Source organism: Lagopus muta, chromosome 9 (genome assembly GCF_023343835.1).
Source record: "Lagopus muta isolate bLagMut1 chromosome 9, bLagMut1 primary, whole genome shotgun sequence".
In the NCBI taxonomy this organism is placed as follows: domain Eukaryota; kingdom Metazoa; phylum Chordata; class Aves; order Galliformes; family Phasianidae; genus Lagopus; species Lagopus muta.
The window spans coordinates 22,415,608-22,434,923 of NC_064441.1; the positions used below are offsets into that span (position 1 = coordinate 22,415,608).

A 19,316-nucleotide genomic window follows, 5' to 3' on the forward strand; every position below is an offset into this window, starting at 1 on the left:
CCAACTTTTGGTCTGCTTTATTAGAAAACAACCACAGTGAATGTTCAGTGGAACAAGATTAGAGTTCATTTATATTTGCAGCCGGTCTTTTCGTTGGGACTGACAGCAAAACTTGCAAATTGAGATGGAATTTTTTCATCACACAGAGCTGAAAATCTAACAAAGCGTCTTCAAGCAAGCAAACAAACAAACCGGTTTTTAACTTAAGCTAATGTCCCAATCACTGAGAAAAAGCACAGCTTTGGAGGAAACAACATTAATAAAGCTTTAATTCCAAAAGTATCTTCTCTTTTTCACTAGTAGGTGCTGCAAGTCCAACTGATCACAATAAATAGCTGAACACACTTCAGGAAAGGCTGAGCCACTTCAGGCAGATCCAGCAGGGAGCTGAGTTTCCCACCTACCTATCACATGTCTTTGTCTGACCTGAGCTACAGTCTCGGCAGGAGAAAACTACAGCTGGTGCCTTTTTTGACTGGAGGGGAGGAATTAAGATAATTTAAGGACGTGCTGTACAGAGAAAACACAAGGGCTGAGCATATATACAGATACTCCCCAGGTGACGCTAGCAGCAGCACCACCGTCCATCGCTACCTGCACAGCATCCCTGCAGACTGTGCCATGGGGCACGGAGGTATGGAGTTCCTGTGCAGTTTCCTGCAGTCAGACAGAAACTGCCCCAGGCACAATCCTGCGGATGTGTGTGTAGGACTTCCTGAGGGTAACACTCCCATGGTGAGACACTCCCCGCGGCAGGACGCACTCTTCTGTCAGCTTCTGGGTCTCAGGGTCCCAGCACAGCACTGTCGCAATCACTTCGTTCTTTTCATCTCGGCCGCCGGTGATGAACAGCTTGTTGTTGCAAGGCGAGATCCCACAGCTGGCCCTCTCGTGGGTGAACTGAGTCACGAGGCACCACGTATCTTCCTGGGGGCTGTACGAGTAGAGAGCTTTCATCGCCCCACCTGCAGAGGAAGTGGAGATCAGCCTTCAACAAAGCTTCTAACAGAACAATCTGCTTCAGCAAGGCTCCTTGATGGCTTCTGTAAGAATGACTTATGACCCAAAGTCAAAAAAAAACCAAGGTCACGGGATGCTTATTGTTTTGAAAGCCAGAGCCACAGAAAGTCTCTTATTGTTCACAGGGAATTTAAGGCCAGAACAGGCCGCTGTGGTCACGCAGCATAGCACAGTGCACCCAGGGATGGACCTTGCTCATACCTGCTGCTTCAGCAGAAGACACAAGTTTAGGAAAACACAGATTTGTTCAAAAGGTCAGCCCACGAAAGCCGATCTCTATGTGCTAAGCTGTCACAAATAGAAGTGGGCACGTGAGTTCTGCACTAACTTCTCTAACTGCGGTTCCCACCTTGCCATTAAAGCACTCTCTGCCTGAATGTAGCTGTTTTCAAAAGCCCTGTTCTTCTTTAAGAGTTTGTAAACTGAACTTTTAATCTTCTTATGGATAAGCTAAGCAGAGTGACCTTCATTTTTTCCATGTTCCCCAAATCTGCAGTCATTCTTGAAACTGTGCACTTTGTCTAGTTTTGCAAGGTCCTTTTCATTTCAAAAATGGTCAATGCCTCAGTACCCAAGAAAGGCTCTGGAAATGTATTTCCTCCTGAGAGTACTAACAACTAAGTGGTTCTTTACTATGAGGATGCTGAGGTGCTGGAACAGGCTGCCCAGAGAGGCTGCCCCATCCCTATAGGTGTTCAAGGCCAGTTTGGATGGAGCCTGGGCAGCCTGGTCTAGTACTATATATGGAGGTTGGAGGTCCTGCCTGTGGCAGAGGGATGAAGCTTGATGATCCCTGAGGTCCCTTCCAACCCAAGCCATTCTATGATTCTATGATTCTGTCTGAGATCTGCAGGGACTGAATGTGTTTTCTACAGCATCTGTATCAATCAAGTAGGGCCAAGGAAATCTTGAAACCTTGATTTTCTTGATGAGTTGCTACATAGCCTGGGATTCTACCTGTGGCCAAAGTGAGCACTTAACTATGGTAGTTGTACTAAAAGTTGCTTTTAATAACGCTTGTCCAGTGCTTAAGGGACAGTCAAGCTACTGTAAGGTGACACAGACAATCACAGCAGCCTAAATCATACACTGTCGGTGAGAGTGACTCATTTGGCTGTGGATAACTCATCAGCCTGTGTAATTTCATTTCTTTAGACGCCATAACCAGAGGCTTTTTTTTAATCTTTTAAAGCTCAGATTCAATCCAAATGTAACTGCATTTGTTTCTCACATAAGAACACAGTAGTCTTACAGGTGGATGTTCTTGTCTGAAAGACTGCATGACTTTATCAGGAGCATCATGCCAAACTAGATCAAGAGTTGTAACATCTTGCCCCTAAGTCAGACAGTACCAGCTGGAGATGTACACAGGCTCCCTGCTCCACAGTTCAGCTCGCCACCAGTAAACTCCTGTTCTCTCTTTGCCTTTTGTTCTAGTAGCTGACAGAATCAGCCCCAGGCATGATGTCTTTGGGTAGCAATGGCTCTGCCCATTTCCCTGCATAAATCCTGCATGCAGTGGCTGCATAACGCTGGGGAGCAGAGGAGAATGTGAGGTAGCCCACAAGTTCATGCCCTTGCCACTGTGCACCCACTTTTGGGTATCTTTAAGTTTTCTTTACCACTGTGCACCCACTTTTGGGTATCTTTAAGTTTTCTTTAAGCCTTCCAAGATACCTGTAAGAGGGAGGCTGACTTTGTGACTTATCACCACTCTTGCTAAGTGTATGGATTCCCATCCTCGCAGGCTTAGTGGAATCACAGAATCACCCAGAATCACAGATCACAGAATCACCCGGGTTGGAAGGGACCCCAAGGATCATGTAGTTAAAAAGAAAACAGGAAAGGAAAGAGTTATCTGAGTGTTTAATTATATTCCACAGAGTTTGTGGTAAAGCTAACAGGGAGAAACAAGCCCTGGTGTGTCTGGACAAGAAGGAACATCAGTGCTTCACCTACCCACAACATAAATGTGATCACGGAAACTTGCAGCATTGATACATTTGGCTTCAACCGGCATGGGAGCCCTCAGGCTCCACGTGTTGGCTGCAGGGTCGTAGCACTGTGTCTTGTCTGTCGCCAGCTTCCCGTTGGGCCCTCCTCCAATCACATAGAGCTTCTTCCTGTAGCTCGCTGCTGCAAAGGAGCTGACATTCACCATCAGGGGAGCGGCCTGTAAAACATCCTCTGTAACCATTCTGATTTCAGGCAGTCGGGCTGGTACCTGCAGGGTGGGAGTCTGCTCTATTTTATGTCAGACATCGCTTCTGAGGCCATCAGGGGTACAGAGCATGGTACATGTCCAAGGACAAGAGAGAAGTGTTTCTTTTTTTTTTCCTTCAAGACTGTAAACCTCTTAATAAAAAGATGCCGTGTTCAAAAGCTGGAATTAAAATTACATTGTTGGCAATTCAAAAGCTAGGAAATGTCAGACATGGCTCTGACCTCTTTTACATGTTTATGTGTGTTGAAAAATAAAGCGCAGGAAACTCATTCATAGTGATTCTTCTACTCGTAGCCATGATTGTTAGATTCCTCTGCAATGTTCTGTGTCATCTGAAAACTGAGGTTTCTATCTGCCATTGTGGTGCCTAATCTCATTAATTTCATGGATTAATACTGTCTAATACTCTCAGCATTTGAAGCAGTTAGCAGAACTGCTTTTTTCCATCCTGTTTACCTTGAAATCTGTTCTTCTACCCTGACTGTGCAACCTACTGCAAATACAGTGTACATGTTGGTGTACACATTTTGTTGTACATATCAGAGCAGCAGTTTTCAGCCCATGCTCTGGTTCACATATGCTCTTACTTGGCACTTTATGGACTACTGGCTCTAAAAGCCAACAAAGGAAAGTCAGGCGTCAGGTGTCTCGCATAATTTGGCTGACAATCCTATGTCTTCCAGTTTCTGCAGGACATGCATTTAGAGAGAGAAAATACCTGGGCTGCTCACAGACCAGAAGTACTTACTTAAAAAGAACTGTATGAGATCCTGTCTTCATTTTTGTGATTTAACATCATAATATTTTCTTACTCAAATGTGCCAAGTAAAACGATGCAGGGTCTCACCTCTGACCAGCAGTTGTGAAAGGGGTCGTATGCCTCCATGCTGTTGATTCTCTGCATGCCATCAAAGCCCCCGATGACGTACACTTTGCCACCCAGCACGGCCATCTTGTGCCTCCATCGCCCGATGTTCAGGTACTCGATTTGTATCCACTTGTTGATGGAGGCATTGTATTTCCAGACATCGTGCTGCGTTTCTTTGCCACCTGCAGTGTATATGGCATGAGTAAGTATGACACCATAGCCTGTAGTTCTACAAAATTTCCAATATATCTAACTTGTGACCGGGCTTGCTCACAACACAGAAGAAACCACTGGTGCTTATTGTCAGCTCCTTCAGTTTACCTGTAATAGTGGCCTGGCCCCGTTAAACAAGAAGAGTATTTCAGCATTTAGTTTACTTGCTGGTGAAGGAAATATTGAACAATTTCTGCAGCAAACATTCAGTAAATGTAGATCACTGTTTCTCACATCAAACCACAGCCTTTTTTTTGCCACTTCAGCACATTCACTGAGTGAGTGTGCACGCAGAGCACAGCAGTACAAGGCAAACCTCTGAGCAGGCTTTGCAGAATGCTGGCAGTCAACAGACAGACATGCCTTAAGTAAGATGGGAGGGTGAGCAGCCAGTGGGACCAGTGCCTAGAAGGCAGGTCTGCTCTGGAATCTGCCTCTGCACAGGGCAGATGGAGCCAGCCAGGCTGGTGCTGCGTGAGGTATAAAAAGAGCTGACCGGGAGCTCGTAGCTGACAGCAGTCCTGATTGGCACGTTGCGAGTGCTGCTACTCAGTCCTGGAGCTGCCAGTCCAGAATCTCATTTTTCTATGTCTTTCCAGTTTCTTTCTCTACTGATTTGAGTTTGCTTCACACTTAGACAGTGAAGGTCAGAACTGGTCCCTGTAAACTCATTCCAGAGCTGACTTACAAGAAAATCTTTCCTTGTTCTGAAGCAAAGTGTAATGTTTTAGCCAGTACTTTTGTTTGCATGTCATTCATGGTGGAGATGGAATACGAATGGACGTAGCTAAGCCTGAAACCCTCTGCACAGACGGAGTGGCCAACTGCTTGTCATCTGCAACCTGATTAAACACTGGCTTTGCTGGTGCATGTACTGAAAAGGGAATTCATATTCCATTGAGAAAGTGTCTGCCCTTGTTGGTATTCTGTACCATAGCCAGATCACTGCAAATTGATGGAGCTCATCTCTGGGCCAAATAGCAGATTGAATAGGAGATAATTAGCATGCTAGAAAGAGCTGTTTGTAATGCTTTTGTCTAAGTGCTTTTCATATGTGTGTGTTGAATTTTATTTGCACTGAAATGGCTGAAGTGGCAGAAGGACCTGAACACAGCCTTCAGGGCTGCAGTGGGGCTGAGAGGCCGCAGGTGTTTTCCCCTCGCTCTCCCTTGCAGTCCCCATGGCCAGGCTTTGTGCCTCCCACTGCAGGCTGAGAGCTCAGCTAGGAGCTGGGCCCACACATCATGGGGTGGGGAGAGAGTTCTGAGAGAACTGGAGGGCTGTTTCGTTTCTGTTCTTTCTCTAGACCACGGTTCTTTCTAATTTCAGGAAAAATCAGAAATGCATTAGTAAAAGCAGCAGAATGATGAGCCATAATGGTGGCATTTTTAGTTGCACTTGTATTTCTATCCATCCAGTCAAAGCAATTCTGCTGTTTGGGGAAACAGTGATCTGGAATCAATGTGGTACAAAGCGCTTTCCTGTTGTTCGGAAGTTAACAGAGCAGAGGAGATTCCAAACTATAGCAAGATGCTGAGAGAAATGGGCATGTGGTGTGGGAGACCAGTCAGGAAAGATGCAGGCCAATGTCAAAAAGAACTAGAAAGTCACAGGAGCTACAAGTAAAAAAATAGAGTTGAAGGGCACACCAGGTGTTTATTAGGGAATGAACCATGAAACATTTGGATTAGCTGGAAGCAAACTACTAATGTCTGTGGACCATTCAGCCCTTTATTTGGGTGGCAAGAGTGAAAAGCAGAGAGAAGAAAGACCAGAGGGAATGGAGGTAGGAGTCAAAGGTGTGAAATGATGCAGGGAAGGAAGAAGAAGGAAAATGCAATGGAAGACATTTGAATGAAGACAAATTATACATCCCCTTCCCTTTTCTCACATGATTTCTACTCTCCTGTTTTCAGTAAGAGTAGAATCTGGCGGATGATATTGCAGGAAATTCTTCCTACCCATGGAGGCACTGTTCTGTGTCATGGTCGTAAGGTGACAGTAATTACTGTCTTATTTTGCTGTCTCTTTTCTTCTTTAAAGTGGAAGGAGGCCATCAGATCTGTTTTGGACAGAACAGCAATGCCAGCTGTTGGACTGTAACACTAGCAAGCTTGAGTTTAAAGCTCCTAATTGTCAAGGTGAAATCTCTGCAGCTCCAAGATTCACCTTCTACATGGAGCTCAATTGTATTTGTGTGGGCAGGTAAATATACCTGCTGAAGCTCTCAGGAAACCTGCAGATGTTATGTTCAGGACATGTTTGTCCTGATACACGTTGTGCGTCTGGACCACTAAGTTTCCTCTGGCTCTGATGGTTACAGTGCCTTTGACAGATGGGCATTTGCAGAGTCCTGTCTGATGTGCTGTTGCAGGGCTCCTGAAAGTGCGTATTTCAGGTAGCAGCCAAATAGTGGTGACGCTTCCCTGCAGGTTGTTGAGTGATTCTTGCTGTGTTAGTCAAACTCTGGCAGGTTATTGCTTATGCAGGCAGAGCTGCAAGTAGACAAATTATAAGTCCATATACATGCCCTCGCAGCTCAGAAAGCCAACCGTATCCTGGGCTGCACCATAAGAAGTATGGCCAGCAGGTCAGGGAGGTGGTCCTGCCCCTCTGCTCCGTGCTGTGAGGCCTCACCTGGAGCACTGCGTCCAGATGTGGAGTCCTCACCACAGGAGAGACATGGAGCTGTTGGAGCACGTCCAGAGGAGGGCCACAGAAATGATGCCAGGGATGGAACAGCTCTCCTACAGGACAGGCTGAGAGAGCTGGGGCTGAGCAGATGGAGAAGAGAAGGCAGGGGGAGAGCTGAGGGCAGCCTGTCAGTATCTAAAGGGGAGCGACAGGAAAGAAGGGGACAGACTCTTCAGTGGGGTCTGTGATGATAGAACAAGGGAAAATGGCTTCAAGCTTAAAGGGATTTAGGTTAGATATAAGAAAAAGTCTTTTACAGTGCAGGAATGAGGCACCGGCACAGGCTGCCCAGAGATGTGATGGATACCCATCCATGGAGACTTTCAAGGCCAGGCTGGGCAACCTGATCCAGCTGTGGTGTCCCTGTGCAGTGCAGGGCAGTTGGACTACGTGGCCTTTAAAGGTCCCTTCCAGCTCAAAGGATCCTGTGATTCTATGATTGAATGAAGAAGATGCTGGAGCAAGTATTCTTCATTTTATGTTTGCTAAACAGTGCTCAGAGGCCTTTCTGTGATTACAGTGCTGCACACAAGAAGCCATGCATACAGAAGAACGTTGTTTGAAGAGAAACTTTTGCCTAAACTCCTGCCAGGGCCAGGCAGTGTCCTCACGTGTCCAGCACTTCTCTGGAGCCCACCAAAAGCCGAAGCATTGGGAATGCCTGCAGTGCTCAGTTCTTAGGAAGCAGCTATGAGCATGCTCTCAACGAAAGCTGAAACTAATCATGAGAACCATGTGTGCCCCTCAGCCATTCCCCATATCGTGTTCCTTACCCGATATGTAGACTTCATTTTTTAGCGTAATGCATGCAAACTCCACCCATTTTTTATTCTCATTCTCCGTCTCCTGCTCTGTGATTGGTAATTTTGCTACTTCCAGGCGGCTTCGCCTCAGCGGATCCAGGCAAGTCACTTCTGCTACAAATTTCTCATCTTTAGTACAGCCCCCTATGATCATAAACACCTCAGACTGGAACTCGTGCATCCTGGGCTTGGTTCTCTCTGTAATAATCTAAATGCAAGCAAGACAGAGTGAGTATGCAGGGCACTGACACCTACAGTTACAGAAAGGTCTGGCGACCTATTTTTTGATTACGTATCTTGCAAATCACAGCTGAGTTACGATCTGCTGAAACAATTATCACATGCTCTATAAGTTAGAAGCCTAGAAAGCAGCCTGGAAGCATTGCAGTAGAGGTTGTGTGGATCCTTTTGGATCCCAGCCTCCCTAGGAGCTCCCAGGCTGGCACCAAGAGCCATCAAAAGGAGGGCACAGTGAGAGGCTGGGTGTGTGTGGGCAGCTGAAGAGCACATGTTTTGTTGGGGCTAGCAGAGGGAGAGTAAGGTGGAAGGGCCACAGGGTTTATGCCTGCCTTGGGGAGTCTGGAGAGAGCAAGACTGTAATTAGTGCTAGCAGATATTATTTGTCCTGAAGACTTATGTTGAGGTGTCAAAACAATAACAATCCTCTATTGTGGTTTCCTTTTATTTGTTTCTTTGTTTGTAAGCTTTAACTGAAAGCCAAAGCTAGAATACTTAAAGCCAGTATGAGACTCTGAAATGTAGTTAGCTCTGATTTACTGCCTGTTGGCTCATTGCATCAACTGAGGACACTGGATAAAGTCACTTCCTAGGTAGAGGTTCACCAGGAGCAAAGAATGCAGGGGGTGCTTGGAAGTTTCTGCCCTGCGTGAAAGGGAATACTTGCAGGCAAGTGCAAATGAGTGCATTACTGTGACCCAAGGCATGCCAGCCCTGTGCTGAATGACAGAAGAAACAACCTTTATTTCCTTCAATTATTCATCATATAAGAAATGTGGTCTAGATGGTAACAGGAATGCATGAAGTTGTTTCTCTGCTTCTGCTGTCCCAGGACATCTGCCAATTTGTGGACTCTCAAAGTGTGCTGGGAGAGCTCTGCACCCCCTGCAGTAACCCTACTTGTCCAAAGAAGCAGAATGGCTTCTCTCCAGGTTAAATGCTATTGCAGCAGGCAGCCTGCTTACAGTTTTAAACTATTTTTAATATGCTTCTATAAACTGACATAGTTTATTTCTATTTTAAAAGATTGTTTACGCAGATGCCATGTTTTTTATTTTCCCTATGTTTAACAAATCATTAGGTAAGGTTTTTTCATCATCTGGTCGCAGAACTTGCTGGCTTTCAGACTCTGTTTTTGTCTGTCTCTTCTGTCAGGGCCGCCTCTGACGGCTGCCTTTTGAAGGCGAGTGCAATGAGTGTGCAGCCCTGAGCAACACTCCCTTCATTTGTCCTGCACCAACCTGGGGAATGAGGCCAGCCTGCAGGCTGTGGGGCAAGCCTTCCTTGTGAAGCTCCACCAGAGCGGCTGCTGCTGCCCCAGGTGGCCGGGACCTGACCCATCCAGCCACCAGCACAGAGCTGATCGTCCTCCCCTCCAGTGACTCACATCCACGGTCAGCTATGGATCCTCAGCACATTCCTGAGGCCTCCCACCTTCCCCTGCCTCCCTGACCCTGGAGGCACCTACCTGTCCTCACGCACTCCTGCACCTTTGCTCCTGTTAGGAAATCTGACCTCCAGCTGCTCTCCCCTCTCACCCACATGTAGGGTCGGGAGATGTGACTGATAGCTAATTTTCCAGGTGAGGAACTGGAGATCCACTGCAGCCTGACTCAAGCAGGCAGGACAGGCCCTGACCAGGTGCCCAGATAAGCCTTTCTTTTTGGGCACAGAGACCCAGAAGATGAGGAGGATAGGCATATCTGGGGAGAGGTCATCTTCTTCCCTGGAAGCTCTTTCTGAAAGATATTTCTCCACAGACTGTGATAGAGTTTAGTGTAGAAATTATTTGTCCTTGCTTGGGCTTGAACTACTACCTAAGACCATGAGGTGTGGGGAGTAATGCAATTTGCTTTGCCTTTTTACTGGGGAAGTCATCCAAGGTCTCTGTTTAGCTGCTCAGGTCTGTGTATGAGGATTTGAGCCCACACGTTCATAAACAGGAAGCTGGGAGCTTTGATTTTAAAACACTCTACTAAAAGCTTCCCTGCTTTCTAAATCAGCAGGATAACTGGTGAAGCCAACCTTGACACTAATTAGCGGCACCTCTGTGTGAATACCTCTTTTTTGGCCTCAAGGCAGTGCTCCTTCCCTGTGGGATTTTTGAGCAGAGGTGTTAAGGAGGAGAGAAAAGCTTCCATTTTTACTCACCTCATTGCCTGACAGATGGTACATTCTTGCTTCCTGGAGCAAAGGAAAGACATCCGGACACTGTCTAATGAGCTGATCGGCTTCAACAGTCTCTACGAAATACCAAGGGTCCAACAGGGGCAGACGGACATTCTCCAGCACGCTTGGCAAGAGAGGAAACCTTTCCGACTCCTTGTAACGGACCCAGTTCATGACGGTTTCAAACACCTGGGCTTCCTCCGTGACGTAGAGATCATCGCTCTTCAGCGTGCTGCAGAGAACATCAGCCGGGAGCTCCAGGAACTCCTCGTAGCTCAGGACCTGGGTGAAGTTCTGGATGATGTAGTTTTGCACCTGTTGCTTCAGGCTGTGCAGGGAGTGGGCATCAGCCAGCCTCAGGATGCCAACGCAGTTGTCTGGCTGAAGGGCTTCGGTGAGAAAACTGGCACAAGCGTCTACCATGCGCAGGAACTGTGGGCAGAAAAAAAGGCCACGAATATCACAGAGTGGTTCTTTGTATGACAAAACACAGGAGAGCTTATAAGCTCGGGGTCAGCCCAAGTGAGCCAGGAGCTGGGAGAGACAAGAAATCAGTCACACGAGGACAGGTATCTCCCAGAATGTTGTGATCTGGAAGGCAAGGACTGAAGTTCTGCCCTGCCTGCATGCACAGCTATGCCATCCTGTTCTGGAGATGTGGCAGGAAGAGAAGGACCAGCTGTACATGCTGAACAGTGAAGGCTGTCTTTCTACTGTGTGCTGTGCAGGAGATCTTTGGAGGTCTTAGTGATCTTTGTTGTCCTTCACAAAACATGTGACTTTTGCACACAATCTTCATCAAAGAATTTCTCATGTTTATGTTAGTAGGACATCACAACTACTGCCATTAACCTCCTTTGCCCAACAGCAGCCCCGTCAATCTCCCTCAACCTGTTCCTGGACCACAGATATCTCTGGTCCCAGATCCTGGACCACAGGTATCTGCGGGGCATCTGCACGAGCTACAATGTGATCTGGGTTGCTGGTGATTACTCAGAGAAGAAATCATAGAATCACCAACCACCAAGGTTGGAAAAGACCTCTAAGATCATTCAGTCCAACCATCCACCTATCATTAATATTTCCCCACTAAACCATGTCCCATTTCTTGAACACAAATGATAGGTTACAATACTTTGTGCTGGGCTTTTCTTCTCGTCTGTGATTTGAGATGTAGTAGGACGTAAGTGCTTTGTATCAGTTGTCACTGAGTGATGCAGTACTGACATACTGAAAGATGGGCCAGAACTGATGCTGTGCATTTTTGTCCATGCCTTTTGGGTCCTTCTTCCAGTCAATGAAGCAAGCAGCTCATTTTAACTTGTTCTGTCCCAGAGCGGAAAGCTGCATAACAGTAATTTAGGGGCAAAGAGGAATTGAAACAAATAGAAGACATTTTTTAACATGATAGTATTTAGATTTGTCTCATTAGTTACAACAGGATCTTTTAGACACCTTGGTTTTGTGCTGACACTTTTAGCAGATCGCAGGCGCTGGGTACAAACTACCTGGTTCCTGTTTTACATTGAGATGCGGTCAGGAGTTTAGAGCAGCACAACAGCCTGGTGCACCAAGCTACACGTGGCCTCAGGACGCACAGCCTGTGACATCAATCTGCCAGCAGCATGCTGCGGGGCCACGCTGCCTCAAGGCTCACACTGCGACCACGCTGCGCATCTCCTGAGGGCCTGAAAGGACTTTGCCAGCAGCAGCAGTGCCCAGGGCAGTTACATATTAGCCCTATCAAAGTTGGTGGCACTGAAGTACCAGGTGGGATATGCCATGGTCACACACGTAGCCATTCGCAGCCTGAACGCTGAGCGCGGCGCAGCGCTCTCCACAGCTGCACGCACACTTGCTCAGAAGAAGCCCACAGCAGCGCTGGCGGTGTAACGGCCGTGCGGTGCCGGGCTGCCCCTGCGCAGCCGAATGCGGAACCGCGAGGCGTGGGTGTGAGAAGCAGGGCTGCAAGGCTGAGCCACAGAGCGGCCGCCCGCAGCTCGGCACGCCAGCACTTCCCCGCTCCGCTGCTCCTCACCCTGCTGCCTGGCTCCCACCGCTGCCTTCGGCTACGGGCAAAACTCCCTCAAACTCCCCAGACCTTGCTGGGCACGCCGCCGTCAGCCCCATAAGGGCAGGTGAGACGGGAGGAAGACGCCACAGGTCTCTGCTTCCCCTGCTCCCGTTGTCCTTCAGGCAGTCTTTCCTTTCTGTGAGGATCCCTCCTCATGCCGCCCTGGGCATTTTGAACGTTCTGCTCCCTGTGAACATCCTCCCTAGTAGTTGGGTCCTTCTCATACCCCTTCAGATTCATGCTCCTAGTGGCTAGAGGCACCCTGTTTGCTTGCTCAGCCCCCACTCGGCCTTCTCTCTGAATATAATAAAGCCTTTTTCCCCCACTGCGAGTCCCTGCTTGTCCCAGCTTTGACCCAAGCCACGCTCTGCAAATTATTTACTTTCTGGTCCTCAGTCAAATCGGAGAGGTTGGAGAGTGGTGCTGCCAAAAATTGTTGCTGGTTGGATGAAAAAAAAAAAAAGTACTGTTTGGAAATTGGTTTTTTCACATCGTTGAGTGGAAAGGAAAAAAGTGCCGCAAGAAAAATATTACGACAAATTAAAGCATTCATCTTTTTAGCTGTAAATACATTGAAATCAAACATTAGTCTCTTTCAAATGTTTCTTTTTGCTCTTCAGCGTGCGTAGCAGAGGCAAACTGGCAGAATGCTCACAGTTACTAAATCTTTTTTACACAAAACATATCTTCAGCCAAAAACCTCACCCGTGTATAATGTGAGGCTTTCAGGCCTTATAAATCTTGAGGGTGTCCAAGACAGCTGCAGCAAAGCTTGGGATCACTGCTTCTCATAGAACATTCCTAGTTTTCTAGGTTTTTGCATGTTACTATTGCTCATGGCACCCTCCTGACCTTACCAATACTCTCGCAGCGTTTGACAGTTTTCCTTAAAGCACCAGCTATGGAAATCAAGTTGAATCTGAATTTTCATGAAAAGTAGGGAAAAGAAAGGAAAAAAACCTAAGTTCATGCTCTTGATGGTTTCAGGGAAAAAAAAGCCTGAGGAAAAAAGCTTCAGAAGAAAACAAACAAAAAATCTCAGGAACGTGCCCTGAAAATTAACCCAGAGCAACCTTTGAGTGCTCTCTGTTGCAGTACTGGTCTGCTGAAAACATCAGCAAGCTGCACACAGCCCCAAGCACCTTCCCCGAGCAACCCCGTGGTCAGGGGCAACTTCCCTGCTCTCCCCACAGCACCAGCTGCCCCCACCACAAGGCACCAGGCTGGTGTCACAGCAACACATGACACGTTCGTTAAGGTTCAGGAATCTTCAGTTCATGGTGAACTGTGGTGCTTGGGGAGTCAGGTGCTCCTCACCTCCCTGGACACACACACACACGCACACACCAGCACTTGGCAGGTTATGCTGGTTGCAGTTTGTTAGGGATTTGCAGCTCAGTACCAGGACCTGCAATTTGCTAGAGCTCACAGGTGATTTAAAGGACACGTGAATACTTGATGGACCAAAGGCTGAGTAACGCTGCTCAGTCTGAGTGCCTCAGTCGTGACTAAATCAGGACTCCTGCGAAGGCAGGTGCAGGCTGTGCGGTGAGCCTCCATCTCCAGGCGGGGGGAGGCAGAGATGAAGTTACTGTCCTGCTGGGCAGGCACTGGTGCGGCAGGGCTGTCACATGCTGCCCAGGGCCTGCAGCCCGGCAGGAGCTCTGGGAGACAGAGCCTTGCTGTTTGCCTGTTGGTACAGCACAGAGTGCAGAAGCATTCCAGCCCATGGCTGCCACGGCCAATTTTTACTGCAGCGTAAATACAAACAAAGCCAAGTGCCCCTGGAACCCATGAAATCAAAGTATGCAGTACTATAACCAGGGTAGAGCAGACTGTAGCTGGACCCGTGGGTTTGAGCTATCTATACCTGAAAGAGGCTGGCTGCTTCCAAAACTTTCTGCACATTTTGCTTTGTGATGAGCATCTTGCTGGTGTAAGTGTAGTCCAAAAGTATATTCATGGTTTCTGCGTCGACTCCTTTAAGTATAATCTTCTCTTCATATTTCTCTCTCAGATCGTTGCAGAACATGGCCCTGAAAAGAAAGATGTTTATCTTTTATTGCATCCCAGCCAGGATGAGACATTCTGAAAACATTTGGTTATATAGATTTCAAAACAAAATACTTGGATTGCCTCATATTTTATGCAATTAACCCTCTAGCAAAGTAATAAGGAGTAATATGCTTTTGTTGTTTTCATGCCTCTTTACTCAGCTGATAAGGAAGACACTTAGAAATGATACCTCAGAGCTGGACTTGCAGCAGACCTGGAACTCTGTAGCAACAGAAGGCAGCCCTGAGAAGTCAGTGCTTCTGTGCTTCAGAGCTGCAGGCTGCTACTTAGACTGAGCCCTGAGGCTCCAAAATGGCTTTGATCCCACTGGTACCAAGGATGGGCCAGGAGAGAATGTGTTTTCCTCTGCTAAGTCCTGGTAAGACTATAGAGTTAGTGCCACTGGCCAGAGGAGTGTCTGGGTAACCAGGAGTGGAGCTGCTGTTAACATAAACATGCAGTGTTTTCACCTTACTGGTATACTCTCCTTTTGGTGGATGATACCGTATTTGAAAAGCAACAGTCACACATAACTTTGGTGCTGGTCGAGTTTTTCATGTTGGATATGAAAAATAAATTTCTCTAAGAGCTATTTTAATGCTCTTTCACTGTGGTAGATGCAAGACAAACACCGTCTGCATTTTCAGACCACAGTTACAAGTATTTCATACAACGCTTTTGATTTTATGTAGAAGGTTGATCAGTCTGGCCTTGATTACTGCGTTTGAGGTGAGAATTCATGTCACTCAGAGTCTGGCACAACAGAATAGAAGCACGAGTCCACTTATGCCTGCACTGATGAAAAACGTGCAGCTCTAATGTGTCATTAGGGGTTCTCTGCTGTGTACACCAAGCCCTTCTTTATTAGTCACATAAAATGTTGACAAGCCATTGCAACCTGGGAAGTGCCTAGGGGTCAAAATGCTTCTTGGAAAAGACAGCAAGAAAGCTGTCAGATTGACGCAGCTCACAGGAGTAAAGATGTTCACAGGTTTTCTTGCAAAGCAGGCAGAGTTATTGGCAAATGGGTGGAAGGTATCAGCTGCTCCTTGCTCTGATTGCTGCCTGCTCCTTGTCTCAGCGGAGGATTTATAGCCAGAGAGCTTAGATTAGCTTCCTGGTGTGTAAGGCTGCATTTCAGGAAAAAGTCCTAACTTTCAAGCAGGAAAATTGGGCAGAGAAGTCATAGAAAATAGCGCTCATCTGAAGTTCTCCTCGTCCTTTCACTCATCTCAGCTCATGAGAGGGTTTTTGAGCACTGCTCTGCTCCAGCTGCTGCTGCCCTAGAAATCAGTGCATTCAAAAGGCATAGAGATGCCTTCTGAATGCTCCTTAATCTCAGCGGGCAAATGGTGGATTGTCCTTCGCTTCTCTCACTGCCGATGATGCTGTTGGTTGTGGATAAGCCAGGGGCACGCAGGCAGGTGGCCATCTGAAAAAAGCAGTGCCCACTTCTCCACAGGACTGAGATTTTGACGCGAAGTGAGGTTTGCACAAAACCGCTGTTTCAGTTGCACGGAATTGATAGGTGCCGAGTGCTCCATCTGAGTGAGAAATAGGCTGCTGTAGGGTGCAGGTGTTGTCTGCTCTTGTTCCTTTTCTCTCTTACACTGCTGGTTCCAGTCTTGTATTGAATCTTCCCTGTCTGGAGGAGAGGCAAACTTTCTCTTCCATCCCGCAGAGCGGGAGCGTTCTACAGCACTCGGATAGCCAGCATCCATCGGGACAGCTGGCTGCTGTATCCTGCTCTGCTTCTGATGGCCTTCTCTGGGGCTCTAAGCCCTGCAGATATGCCCACCAATTCTGTTGTCTGTTTCTTTGTTTCCTGTCCCTGTGTAATTCTAAACTAAACCTTTGAACCAACATTTATTTTAATAAATGCACTTCTGAAGTGAGGGGCCCAGGGCCAAAATATGGATGCCTAAATGTGTGTGAGTTAACAAAAATCAGGGAGAAATCTCAATGAAACAAATGCAGTTTGTGAAGCACTTTTTCAGTACCCACCCACGCTGGAGTGCTTGTGCTCAGGAATATGAACCTGACTTCAAACAACCATGCTGGAGTTTGAGGATGCTCTGGAAAATACTGGCTCACTCCTCTCCCTGTTCTCCCACCACCTCAGGCAATGCAGTGAGGGACTGCTGCTCCACCTTGACCTCTGCTCTTGTACCTTCATGTGGGAGGAGGGAGAACATTAATTCCACTTTGGCCACAGGTGCAGGACATGTCAGAAGCACTGGGCTATCTACTCTCAAGCAGATGCTGAAGGAAAGGCATGGAGTCATAGCTTTGTTAAGCTGTGCTTACAGCAGCTGCCATGAACTGGTTGTGCTTCCAGGTGTCAGGAAGGGCCTTGGAGGCCCTGCAATCACAGAATCATAGAATGATGGAATGGTTTGTGTCGGAAGGGGCCTTTAAGATCACATAGTTTCACCCCCCTGCTACAGGCAGGGACACCTCCCAGTAGCCCAGGTTGCTCACATTGCATGGCATTTGCTTACAGGAATGGCGTGGTTGAAAAATTTCTTCCAGCCCCTGTAGCTCCTGGTGAGTGATGGCAAGATGAAATAAGTAGAACTAGCAAAGCTCAGCTCCCTGCAGACTTATGTCTTCCTTTCCTCCCTCGCAGGAACCTCACCTTCCCTCCCCAGACCCCGTGCTCTGTCTCATTGCTGCTCTCACACACTCCCCATCTCTCAGGACACAGCTCCATGTGTCTCCACGTCTGGCCCAGTACAGCAGTGCATGCTTTGGCTCCCTCAGGGCAGCTGAGGCAGTGGGGCCCTGCTCCCAGCCCCTCTCCTCTTCCCAGCTGCCCATTTCCTTCAGACTTGTGGGCACTCCACAGTTTTGAGGTTTCTGCCTTTCTGCCAAGCTCAACTGAAACTAACCCAAAGAGTTTGGGCATCTCTGCTTGTAGCTGCGTATTTTCACATAAACTATCTCTGTAGTATAGCTGCAGGAGTAATCCCCATCTCTGTATATTCAACATCTCTGCAGTAAGACAATAAAACCAGAACTGTGCTTTCAGGCACTGCCTGCAAAGCTTACAAAACCCAGGAAAATTAGTTTTCTACTTATGTCACAAGTGGTCACAGGTTCTTTTTTTCTCATGTTTCCTCTGTAGCTATTCAGTCATCTGACCACTTCAGCAGTAAAAAAAGAAAGAAAAAAATCCCAGCCATGCAAATGTGATTGTCTAAACGATAGCGGAAAATCTGTGTTAAAACCAATACCAAGTTCCTCTATGTGTCTACAATTTGTCCTTGCTGGCCTGTAGTCTCAGATACCCACTGTAGTGCTGAAAGAATGCAAAATTCAAGATGGGAGTGAAATGGTAAGTTGCTTTCAAGTTGGTTATTCCTGTTACAGTTGATTTTCAGTAACCCTAGGAGAAATGAAAACTTCCTTCTCTTTCCTCCTCAATGATTTTATGCAATATATATTTTTACCACAGAACGGTAATGAGAACAATGATCAAATTGTGCAAATCCACTCCTATCCCAAGAAAAATATCCTGTGATCCAATTGAATCTTCCTCTTTGCTTGGATCCCAAAGGAATAACACAAGGGGCTCCGGATACTTGGTTAAAAATCCACTTCCCACTTGCTGGCTGCCCATTCTCCTTCTCTCTGCATGCCCCCAGCAGGTTTGTTGGGTGCTGGTAACAGAACTCTGGAGAATCCACAGCTTTGCACCTGCCTTATTTAAGTCTTTGACTTGAAAAAGAGCTGAAAGTATCAGGAGTCACAGACTCACCGCAAAGTTGCAGAGTTTACCACCCACTTTACTCTCCTTGGAGATCTATGGCTCAAGACTAAGACGCAACTTGAGTTCCTCGGTTTGTTTCTTAGCGTGCCTTACCTGAAATAATTGCTGGCTGCAGCAAGGACCACTCTGTGACAGGAGAATTCCCTGCTATCCACACACAGGATGACATCCGTAAGGGAATTTTCAAGCCGAAGGTTCTCCAGGCCATTCTGGAGCACCAGAGAGAGCCCCGTGTCATCAAACTTGATCTTTTCACCACTGGAGACCTCCACCAGCTCCCCCATTTTTGTCGAGCACTCATTGTCCAAGGAGAACTCAGCGTCCTCAGAGCTCTTCTCCAGCGTGTCCCCCATGTTCTGGCCAGCACCGTCTCATTCTGTTGGTGCCTCGATCTAAAAGAGTTCCTAAGCCTCAGACGAGTCACACTGCAGAAGTTGGGCGGATTTCCTGTCCAGAGCTCCTCTCCGCTTATCTGTAGCTGTCACACACACATAACAGGAAGCCTTGCACTTTCTCATCCTGTTAACACAAACAAAGACTTTTTTTTTTAACTTTTTTTTTTTTTTTTCCTGGTGAATTTCAGGCAGCATCAACGTGTTTAGAAAGGAGTTAAGATGCCTCTGTGTGTGAGAAGATTGCAAGTGAGAGGAAGGGCTGCTTCCCACCCCTGGCCAGCCCTGCTCTGTTACCCAGACCTGCTGGCCCCAGCGATAGGCACACTGCAGGCCAGCTGGGCTGCAGAGGGGAACAGGCCGTTCTTTTAACATTCTTTTTCCAGGTACATTACTATTAATCGCAGTGCTGGTACTTTGGGGTATTTTTTTTTAATAATAATTTAGTAACACATATATTCACAAGCTTTCTAGATAACCTTCTGTCCGTCATGACATGCTAGATGACAAACGTGGAAAAGCTCTTCTTTCCATCTCAGGATGTTTTGCAATGCTATGACTTCTACAGAGGCTGAGTTGGGTCTCTGTGTGCTTTGCCTAGCAGAGAATCCGGCCCATAAGCACGAGCTGACACACAATCAGCATGGAGCCTGCTGAAATAACCGGGCAAAAGCCCTGGCAAGTCTGGGAGGCTCTCATGCTGGGGGTACAGAATGAGTCCCCCAGAGGGCTGAGCTCCTGGCAGTGAGAGCGCCAACAGACCCTGCTTTTGTGACACTGATTTCTAGGAACCCT

At 47.3% G+C, this 19,316-nt stretch overlaps 1 protein-coding gene across 1 annotated transcript; it reads right to left on the reverse strand.

The window, feature by feature from the left end:
• Positions 1-18,581, reverse strand: KLHL6 (kelch like family member 6). The gene is made up of 7 exons (XM_048955159.1): positions 18,223-18,581; positions 14,173-14,338; positions 10,211-10,660; positions 7,793-8,030; positions 4,092-4,294; positions 2,980-3,193; positions 1-965 (listed from the first exon to the last, which is right to left on the reverse strand). Exons 1-7 carry the CDS (start codon positions 18,480-18,482, stop codon positions 664-666), a joined length of 1,833 nt encoding a protein of 610 aa, XP_048811116.1. The 5' UTR covers positions 18,483-18,581; the 3' UTR covers positions 1-663.
• Between the last annotated feature and the right edge of the window lie 735 nt (positions 18,582-19,316).

Coding starts and splice junctions, on each gene's coding strand:
- KLHL6 (XM_048955159.1), bottom strand. CDS start 18,482: ATGGGGGACACGCTGGAGAAGAGCTCTGAGGACGCTGAGTTCTCCTTG. Junction 14,339..18,222: donor GCAGCCAGCAATTATTTCAG/GTAAGGCACGCT, acceptor CTTTCTTTTCAG/GGCCATGTTCTGCAACGATC. Junction 3,194..4,091: donor TTCACAACTGCTGGTCAGAG/GTGAGACCCTGC, acceptor GATGTTTTACAG/GCCGCTCCCCTGATGGTGAA.